The 11496-nt window shown below is 32.5% G+C and overlaps 1 protein-coding gene across 1 annotated transcript; it reads right to left on the bottom strand.

Annotated features, from left to right (window-relative positions):
- Positions 1-9831: 9831 nt before the first annotated feature.
- Positions 9832-10995, bottom strand: LOC129876292 (abscisic acid receptor PYL4). The gene has a single exon (XM_055951681.1). The coding sequence runs from the start codon at positions 10883-10885 to the stop codon at positions 10232-10234; it is 654 nt and encodes a 217-aa protein (XP_055807656.1). The 5' UTR covers positions 10886-10995; the 3' UTR covers positions 9832-10231.
- Positions 10996-11496: the final 501 nt, after the last annotated feature.

Raw genomic sequence — 11496 nt, 5'->3', positions numbered from 1 at the left:
ATCTAAAGAAAGAATTTGAGATGAAAGATCTTGGAAAGATAAAACTTTTTCTCAATCTACAAATTGAAAATTTAGCAGAAGGGTCTTCACCCACCAATCTGCCTACGTTAAAAAAATTTAAAGCAATTTTATATGAAGAAAGCACATCCCATAAGTACTCCAATGATTGTTCGATCACTTGATATGAATAATGATCTGTTTCGACCTCCAGAAGAGAATAAAGAACTTTTTGGTCATGAAGTATTATATCTTAGTGCTATTGGTGCACTTATGTATCTTGCTAACATAACCAGACCAAATATAGCTTTTTCTGTTAATTTGCTAGCAAGGTATAGTTCTTCCCCGATGCGAAGATATTAGAAAGGTGTCAAACATATTCTGAGATATCTAAAAGGCACAGTTGATATGAATCTGTTTTATACTAACAAAGGTTGTATAGACCGTGTTGGCTATGCAGATGCAGGTTATTTATCAGACCCACATAAAGCTCGATCTCAAACAAGCTATCTATTCACATATGGAGGAACTGCTATATCATGTCGATGTATGAAGCAGTCCATTGTTGCTACTTCTTCAAATCATACTGAGATAATAGAGATTGATGGTGATATTGATGTACAACAAATCCGTTCAAGTGATAATCCAGCAGATTTATTCATCAAATCTTTACCAGCCTCAACTCTTGAAAGATGGTACACAAGATTGGAATGTGAAAATTTAACCATCTAAATCATGGTCTTCATCAGGGAGAGTAGAATACGTGTTGCATTCTTTTTTTCTTAGACTAGATTTTGTCCACTGGATTTTCCTAGCAAGACTTTTAATGAGGCAACAATCAATGCGTATTGAGAATAACTATATATATTTGTTCTTTCACTAAAATTATTTTTTCTTTTACATGGACATCCAAGGGAGAGTGTTGTAAAATAATATGAATGTCCACTCTATTTCCACTAACTTTTTCCCTACCCAATCCACTAACTTTTCCCCTGCCTAATTACTCACTTTTCCCCTTAACATTGCCTATAAATAGCCATCTATTTTGTGCAATTAAGTGCACAAATAATTTTCTCAATTATCTCTTTCTCTTTCTATGTTCCTTTTTCCCTAGTTAATTTAGTTTATTTCATAACACATCTCTTATTTTGGTGTTATCTTATATTTATTGTTGCTTTTTGTTTGACACTTTTTTAATGGTCATTTCGGAGAATATTTTATAACTCTCGTTGGTTATAGAGGAGCTTTAATCCCATGATTTTTACTCTTTATACTGAAAAAAATTTTCCACGTAAATTTGATGTCTCGTAGGGTATTGTTGTTGTTACCCCAAACTTATAATGGATTTCATTGATATTGTTGCAGTGAATCTAGGTGATTTTCAGTGTATCTTCATCTTCTTCTTGTAAGTATATATCATTGCACATATACACTTGATACTTCAATTTATATTTGATACTCACTTATTTGATGAATGTATCAATACATATTTGGCCGTCCTACATTGGTAGGAGTCAGGTCTGCGTACACTCTACCCTCCCCAGACCCCACGATGTGGGATTTCACTGGGTTGTTGTTGTTGTTGTTGTTGTTGTATCAATACATATTTGATAGTAAATACATATATATTTGATAGTAAATACATGTATATTTGATATTAAATACATGTATCTATGCACTAAATACATCAAATTGATATTGGATACACTAGATTAAATTGTTACTAAATACAAATACACTAGTAATTATGAAATTGATAATAAATACAAATATACTAGTAATTGTGAAATTAATAAAGAATACAAATACACTCGTAAAAATTAATATAAACTTGTGCATATATAGTCAGATACATGTTTTCGATATTGATATTGAATACATAGATAGACTCGTAGAATTTGATACAAGTTTAAGTGTATATAGACAAACGCATATGCTTTCATATTTTACTAGATACACAGATACATGAAATTATAAAACATAGATATAAAGTATGAAAGGAACGAGGGAGGGAGAGATGCAAGCAAAAAAAAATAGTGTATCCAAAATACACGTGTATCAATATAGTGTTCCAGATTGAAACTCAGATAAAATATATAATTTTTGAAACTATATATCACTTCATTAAGTGTTTAGCACCAATTATGCTAACTAATTGGATATAAATATATTTATATCAACTCGTTAAACTAAATTTAGTACGTAAAAGTCACAAATAACCATTTTCAACCCTAGTAATTGAGACATAGTCATTGTTGTAAAATTTTAAAAATTCCACAGGTGGAACTCGAAGATATCGTCGTGGAATCTCGCACGTGTAATTTTAAACTCCATCAGAGTGACATTTTTAAGACAAATATAAAGAGTGTTCAATGAAAGCTATATATTTCTACTATTAGTTATGCATAGTCTGCTAATATATATTTGTTGAGGACACGTTGCACATTGCACATTGTTTAGCCAAAAATTCTGCTAAAATTTTGACAATTTATCTCTCTAAATTCTAGCAAAGTGTGAATTACCTATGAAAGTTAGTCGAGTATTTTATCTAATAATATGTGTTTGCAGCTATGTGACATTTGACAAGGATAAATTCCAAGTACTTATTATATATACATAAACTTCTAGATTTTTCTTAAAATTTTTGCATTTATTAGTAGCATGGACCTTGGTGTAGTTCGATGTGGCGAAATTAGCTCATAAAATGATATTCGTCTATATTTTCATTTATTTGTTTCAGCCCATTTTGATTCGCCCAGTTCAGTCCATCTGAAAGTTAGGCTGACATGTAGACTACATTAATCCATGAAAAAAATTGTTATATATATGGGGAATTTTCAGATATGACAAACCTTTTAAGCATTTACTCCATAAGGGTATAGTTTTCCTAATTACTTATAATGGCAAACATAAATTTTGTCATTATACAAATGTTGTAGCGAATTATACAATCGTTATATCCACGAATTATTAATATAAAGAAATATATAAACACTGATATATATATATATATATATATATATATTTGTATATCTGACAAGCGAGATTGAGAGAGAGGCGAGCGAGATCGAGCTATGGAGGAGATAGGTGAGTGAGAGCCGAATTATTTATGTATATCTATCGAATTGTATATGTATATTTGTCAAAAAATTATATATATGTAACTGGTGTACATATGTATTTGTATATCTGAAAAGCGGGATTGAAAGAAAGGAGGAGAGAGTCATATTGTATATGTATATTTATAAGAAAAATTATATAATGATAACTAATATACATATATATTATTTATCTGGTAGCGAGATTTATCATACTAAGTAAATATGTTTGTTGTGAGCCGTAATTATTTTAAACTATACTCATACCGCGTAATATAGTAGAAAGGTTTGTCATACCGCATAATATATATATATATATATATATATATATTATAAAAGCACGAATATAAATGTTGATTGACCAAAATATCCACTAAAAGTTGATTTACTTATTTGCCCTTTTAAGTTAAAATTGTCTCCATCTAAAAAGTTACTAATGGGTATAAATGTAATTTTGTACTAGGAAAACATATTTCTATTAGAACTAAGTTTATTATAGGATACACATTATCCTATTATTACTAGGAGCTTAACATTAAATCTATTTCAAATAAACTGTGAGTAGTGAATTTCTACATGTTTAATAATATTGGTCACCTAAAATATCCATTAAATGTTGAACGATATTTATATCCTTGAGGAGTAAAGATTTAATAGTTATAATTTTAAATAATTTTAAAGTCCTACATATTTGCATAATAATTAAATAACAATTATTTAAACAAAAGAGTAAATGACAATTTTGTCTATTGTAGAAAAACAGTAAATGATAATTTTATCTATTACATAGTCTTTCAATAAAGGCAATGTTCAATCAACAATTCAATGGCATACACCCTCCTACCATTAATCTTTTTTCCTAAATTCAAGATGATTCTAGATCCAAGTTTTGGATTCCGGTCGAATCGGGGTCGGATCTCAATTTGAGTGTCAATCCCGAGTCAGAAATCGAGGTAAGATTCCAAGGTGTTAGGGTTGGGTTTTGAGTTATGTGTCAAGGTGGGGTTTTGCGTCGAGTGTTAGAGTCTGGTTTCACATCGAGAGTCGAGGTCGAGTCGTACATCAAGTATCGAAGAGGGTCTTTAATCGATTGTTGGGGTCGAGTGTCACGATCAGATCCAGTTTGAAAGTCAAATCTCGTGGTCGGATCCTGATTCATATGTCGGGTCCCGAATCAAAAGTTAGAGTCAGGTCTTATGTCGGAAGTCGGGATCAGGTCCTAGGTTAGATTCAGGATCAGATTTCGGTTCGCAAGTCAGATCCAAGTTCTGATGCCGGGGTCGGATATCGAGTTGGAAATTGGAACAGGTCAGGAGTTGTAAGTCGGGGTCGGTCTCGTATCGGATGTTAGGGTCGGGTGGGGTTAAATTTCGATTCAAAAGTTAGGTGTACAGTCGAATCTCCGGTCGAAAGTCAGGTGCTGATCAAGAATTCGGATCGGGTCCTAGGTCGAAAGTTGGTGTCGATAGTACGCTCCTGAATCAATTTCGGGTGTCAAGTGTCGAGGTCGAATGTCGGATGTTAGGGTCGAGTTGAAAAACACTTTTTTGTGTTGCATAAGTTTATTATCTCGCATTATAACATCTCACAAGTTATATCTCACACCTAAATTTGTCAATACGGATCGGCAAAGCCCATCTGAGCTAGCCCATACAGGCTTTAAAAATCTAGAGGTCAGGCCAGTTTGACCCATTATTTTGGCGGGCCAAAAAATAATCAACCCAACCCACAACTATGTAGACTATAGGCCGCGCCGGGCCAGCCCATTTTTTTCAAAAGTATATATTTTTATAATTTAATTTCGAATTTTAAAATATTAACAAAATATTGACAACACAATATTACATGGTGTTTGGTATTTGTTAACCAAGTCTCAAATTCATAAATAAAATAATCTTAATAATGCTTATTAATTTTAGCGTCATGTAAAGATTTGGTTGTATGACTTCAATTTGAAATCATGTTCAGTTTATATAAATATTTTGGATACAATTGTTCAAGAAAATATTTTTAATATTTGATTTTTAGTAGAGATAAGGGTGAGGAGAGGCGTGTCTATTTCAGAGAACCAGTTCGGATTTATGCCGGGACGCTCAACTACAGAAGTCATCCACCTTACCAGGAGACTAATGGAGCAATATAGGGAGAGGAAAAGAGACTTGCATATGGTGTTCATCGACTTGGAAAAGGCTTACGATAAAGTCCCACGAGAGATACTATGGAGATGTTTGGAGGCTAAAGGTGTATATGTAGCGTACATAAGGGTGATCAAGGACATGTACGAGGGTGCCAAAACCAGGTTAAGGACAATAGGAGGGGACTCAGAACACTTCCCAGTTATGATGGGGTTGCACCAAGGATCAACTCTTAGCCCGTTCCTATTTGCCTTGGTGATGGATGTATTGACGCGACAAATTCAAGGTGAGGTGCCATGGTGTATGCTTTTTGCGGACGACATAGTCCTCATCGATGAGACTCGTAGCGGAGTTAACGATAAGCTGGAAGATTGGAGACGCACCTTGGAGTCTAAGGGATTTAAGCTAAGTAGGACCAAGACAGAGTACCTAGAGTGCAAGTTCAGTGAGACACCTCAAGAGGTTGGCGCGGTAGTTAGGCTCGGGGACCAAGCCATCCAGAAGAGAAGTAGTTTTAAGTATCTTGGTTCTATCATGCAAGACAGCGGAGAGATCGACGAGGATGTCACACACCGTATTGGGGCAGGGTGGATGAAATAGAGGCTCGCCTCCGGTGTGTTATGTGATAAGAAGGTGCCACCACAACTTAAGGGCAAGTTCTACAAAGTGGTCGTTAGACCAGCTATGTTGTATGGGGCGGAGTGTTGGCCAGTTAAGGTCTCCCACGTGCAAAGGATGAAGGTTGCTGAGATGAGAATGTTGAGATGGATGTGTGGGCATACCAGGAGTGACAAGATTAGAAATGAGGCTATTCGAGAAAAGGTAGGAGTGGCCTCAGTGGAAGACAAGATGCGGGAAACGCGACTGAGATGGTTTGAACATGTGTAGAGGAGAGTCCTAGATGCACCAGTGCGGAGATGTGAGAGGCTGGCCATGGATTATTTCAGAAGAGGTAGGGGTAGGCCGAAGAAATATTGGGGAGAGGTGATCAGACAGGACATGGCGCATTTACGACTTACCGAGGACATGACCCTAGATAGGAGGGTGTGGAGGACACACATTAGGGTAGAAGGCTAGTACATAATGATTTTATTCTCCCTTATTCGTAGGCGTATTAACGCACTATGATTTCTTGTACTCTGATGTATGCTATTTATGGTATTTATGTTATTATCCAATAATAATATCTACTGTTTTTGTGCTTTGATTATAATATTGTTTGGACCGTTTTCGTCATCTACTTATTTATTCTAATATTCTTGTCTGACCTTTTTCTATGCTTTTATTGAGCCGAGGGTCTTTCGGAAACAGCCGTCCTACATTGGTAGGAGTCAGGTCTGCGTACACTCTACCCTCCCCAGACCCCACGATGTGGGATTTTACTGGGTTGTTGTTGTTGTTGATTTTTAGTAATTTATAATATTTATATGCATGATTTAAGACCGTAAGTTTGGACTCTTCTTGATAGTTTTAGTACTCTTTTAATTATTTTTTATTTGGCCACAGACCAGTCCAATCCATATTGCACAAGCCCTACAAGCTAGCAGGCTTATCCGGCCCGGGTTAAAAAACTTTATTCTTAAATGGGTCAAAAAAATCTTCACACAGCCCTATCAAATTACGGATTGGGCCAGACTGACGGTTCTACTCACATCTTTAAAGAAGAAAAAATTATCAAGAAGAACACTTTTTAATAAATAATTACTGATTTTAATGATACTTTTTATTTATTACCATCTATAGAAATACATAGCAATATTATGATATATATATATATATATCATGTATTAAAAGTGAATTATGCATGTAATATAAATTTATTATAAGTATTTTAAGATATATTATATTTGTTTGGTAAGAAATTGACACAATGTATTATAAGTGTATTAAAGTGTGTGATAAATATATTATCCATGAATAAAACTTGTATTATATGAGTTTTATAAATTATTCTCGCTAATATATTTTAAAATTATATTACCACTATATTATAAATATCCAGTAAAAAAAATATTATTATTTTTTCTTAATATAATATACTTATATAAATTTTCCTTAAAAGAACTTATGTCGTGCTAAACATAAACTCAATTGTTAGGAGAAAAAATTACAACCCCACTTTTATAAAGGGCAAATCATACAAAGAACGGGACTTGGGATAATACCATATTTATTAATACAATTCATTTTGATCCACTTAATTTTAACTTGTCATCCGTTTGTCACCCATACCTACTAATTATGACATGACAGTTTATAAAAAAAAAATTACAAGATAAAAATATGAAGATGATAAATGTTCTTTGTCAATAATTATAGTAATGAAGTCAAAAATTTTATCAAAAAGATTTAAAAATATAAAGAATTAAATGCATTAAAAAAAAATTAAAAAAACTTCAACATCTACTAAACAATATTTTTTTATCAAAGAGAATTCAAATAAATCTGCTTAACCCCTCCGCCCCTCGATAACGAGAAAGAGTGCTCATCTTCATGTAATATGATCCTCAAGCAAAGAACATATATTTATCTATATACCTATCTATTTCCTTTCCTGAAATTTTTATTGTAGTAAACAATAGTACAATATTACAGAAGCTTCATTTCAGGAACGTGCACAAATAGTTGTCAAATGAAAATATTGGAAGGCATAATTTTTTTTATTGTTTAATTTTATTGGAAGTCATAATTAATAAAGGTTATAGGTCACGTTTGATATAGATAAAGATATTTTATGCAAAGGCAGAATTAAAATTTTAGTTTTGTGGTTTCTACATTTTATAAATTTCAAGAATTAATAATTGTGCTCTAGACTTAATATTTGTACATATTAGATAAACTTCTTAATATAAATATACTATTTGAACAAAAATTATTGAGTTCAACTGAATCTGTGACTTCTAGCTTCACTCCTGATACTATGTGTCAATATATTTCATGAAATAAACTATCTCACCTTTTATTTCATCATTTTAGTACAATCTTATAGGATTGTCATTCTTATCCAACACCAGATAAAATAATCTCATATTTTATTTGATAAAATTACTATCCAATCCTGATATCAAACGAGCTAGTCTTTTGCAAAACTTATTATTTTTATAGCTCTATAGGATCCCAATAAACTTGTTACATTTCAATCTTCTTTTTTTTCAGAAAAAAAAAAAGGTGACAAACGACTCTCGAATATTATGACTTTACACCGATAGTGAGTAATAAGAGATCACTTTTTCTAAGGTTTTTTTTTTCTATTCGACATCTGATATTCACTTTGGGATCTGAATAATCTAAATTATTATTATTATTATTATTATTATTATTATTATTATTATTATTATTATTATTATTATTATTATTATTTGGGGTTAAAAATGTTCCATCAACAAGGGTAGCCACTTGCAATTTTGCAGTTTGAATAAGAACCTAAAAATAGGTAGACAAGAATCACGAGGATCATTAAAGTGGCTATTAAATTATTACCCACTCTTGCAACTTGTAGCCACAAAATAGTTCTACTAATATTCAATGCCAAAATCCAACAATAGAGCTGAGGTGAGAAACAGCAAAGCCTCTTGCAACTTGCCTATATAAATTATTCAAATATTTGCAACTTGCTAGTATTTATTTATTGATTGATAGATAAGCTAAGTTACTTTTATTAAAAGAAAATAATTAAAGTCACCTTCCAACTTGCAGAGTATCTTGTTTGATTCTCATCATGTTATGTTCTCTCTCCTTTTTTTCTAAATTTTATTATTTATATATACAAAATGTGAACACACTTTTCAAAAGAAAAAAAATACTCTATCCATTTTAAAATAATTGACACATCTTAAGGAAAAAAATAAAAATAAAAATTAATTATACTTTTTAATTTTTATCTTTTTCCAACTCCATGCTAACCCTCAATACTCATTTAATTCATTTTTAGAACTCAATCTTAAAAAATTAATTAATGAAGGATAAAATTTGAAAAAATTTCACCCATATATCTAAAAATTGTAAATTAATTTCTATTTTGCACATTTAACTTAGGAGTTGTATGCTTGGGAATAAATAGTTAATTATTCTGGAATATATATGAGACAATTTATTCTATTATTATAATATAAATGGTGGAATAAATTATGTCTAACTTCGAATGCACAAATTTAATGGTTTCTCCGAAACAACTCTTTAAGAGGTTATGAGCTAACGCGCCATTTAAGTACAGCTATTTGCTGAAAAATAACAACTTACTCCTTCCCATCCATATAGTTATCCACTTTCCTTTAATCGATAAGTACTTATTTAATTAAGAAATTTATTAAGGGTGCATTGTGCACTTAATATTCGTCTTAGTTTGGGAACCTGTGATTACTTAATTTAATCTAATTACCTTTAGCAATCATATATGATTAAGATTTAAGATTAGCTAGCAACCATTGGCTGTATCCAAGAGTCGGCTATTTCATGCATATGCACTTCTAACTTAATGGCTACTTATAAACCAAAACATTTTGTTCATTCTTTCGTTGGCTATTAAGCTATGTATTTAATACATTTATTTCTAAAAACAAATCAAATCATCCATATATCAAATTGTCATTAAAATTAAGATATCTGAATCTGAATATATGTCTATTATTATTCTCTAAATCTCACAAGTTATACATGTAAAGAAACTGATAAAGAAAAAAAAAATATAGACAAAATTAAAGAGAATGAAATTAATTGAGCAAGGTACAAGATTAATTGATCAAGAACTTATCTTCAACAAGTGATGACAAGGAGATAAACACACACACACCTAATAAAAGGTGCAACGAAACAATCATGCATCAATGCATATGATATCATCAGATCATCACCACAAGTATCATCGATCAGTTGTCTTCATTTATTCCGATTCGCAATAGGTTGCTCGTAATCTTTAAAATTTACTATTTTTGAAAATTTGACAGGAAGATGATTTCGAAAATGAAAATCCGAGCAACTTGAACCACAATTCATATTCAAAATTCACGAAGATTCTCGTCTGCTCGAATTTTGTGCAATCTGAGATAACGATTGAAGGTTGCATTTCACGATTGTATCCACAAAAACGCACGTCTCTTCTCTAGTATTACCAGGTGGTACATCAACGACGTACGATTCCACGACGATTGTCGCCGCCGCCGCTCCATTGCCGGAGCTCGGTTCCGAGTGGAGCGTGGTAACAGAACGGTAATTCGCTAACCGGTGGTCCCCACCAACAACGCTGAAGCTGATGACGTGGCGTTCGTCGTCAAGGATCTCAAGCCTCTCCGTGCTTCTAGCAGCAGGGAGGCCGGAGATCACTCGGACCTCACGTAGAGTTCCGACCTCACCGTCGCCGACAACAACATGGCAGCTCTTGACGAAGTGCTTATACGCCTGCGGATTATCGAATCGGCGGACCACCGACCATACGATGGAGACGGGAGCTGAGATTCGCTGGATCACGGCGGAGCAACACTGGTCAGGACCAACAGGGTGAGTATGGTACCGGGCAACTGAATCGGGTACTTCCGTCGAACAAGGAATCGGCATGCGTCTCTGTAGTTGATGATGAGATTGCTTGTAAGCAAAATCACGAGTATTGTTCGAGCTAATTCTTTGAAGTAATACAGATGAATCTGAAGAACTGGGAGGCATTTTTATTTTTTTTGCTGATCTGAAAATGAGAGAAACTAAAGAAGAGGTGATGATTTCTTCTCTTTTCTATTATGGCTCTGTGTGGTATAATTAAGTCGTATATATACAGTGTAGAAAATATGAGGTAATTAAGAGAGAAAAAGGAGAGAGTTGGTTAGACTCCGTTCCATATTAGTTGATTATTTTTTATTTTTTATTATTTTTAATAAATCATAAATAAAAATATAATTTTATTAATTTAGTCCTTGAAAAGATGGTTGAAATTTTTTACAAATAATGTCAATACTTTCAAAAATAATTAATTATAAAAATAATATAAAAAAATATTAAGATTTTCTTAATTTAATAAAATAAACAATTAATATAAATTAATTATTTTTCTTAATTTAATAATATAAATAATAGATTCTTATGATCAAATCTTTTTTCAAATTTTGTGCATGAAAATTTTAATACACCGAACTGCTCTTTTTTATTTAGAGTGTAATAGCAAAAGAGATGGGGTTCACGTGAGGTTGACAAAAGTAGTGGGACTAGTGGGGGAAAAAATAGATCAAGTTGGTGCATAAAAAAGAAGGCTAAAGGAAATACAAGATAAGATGTTGCATCCG

Source organism: Solanum dulcamara, chromosome 12 (genome assembly GCF_947179165.1).
Source record: "Solanum dulcamara chromosome 12, daSolDulc1.2, whole genome shotgun sequence".
In the NCBI taxonomy this organism is placed as follows: domain Eukaryota; kingdom Viridiplantae; phylum Streptophyta; class Magnoliopsida; order Solanales; family Solanaceae; genus Solanum; species Solanum dulcamara.
This window is presented reverse-complemented; position numbering and strand designations above follow the sequence as displayed.

Excerpts from the sequence above, each read along its gene's own strand:
- LOC129876292 (XM_055951681.1), bottom strand. The coding sequence starts at position 10,885 with ATGCCTCCCAGTTCTTCAGATTCATCTGTATTACTTCAAAGAATTAGC.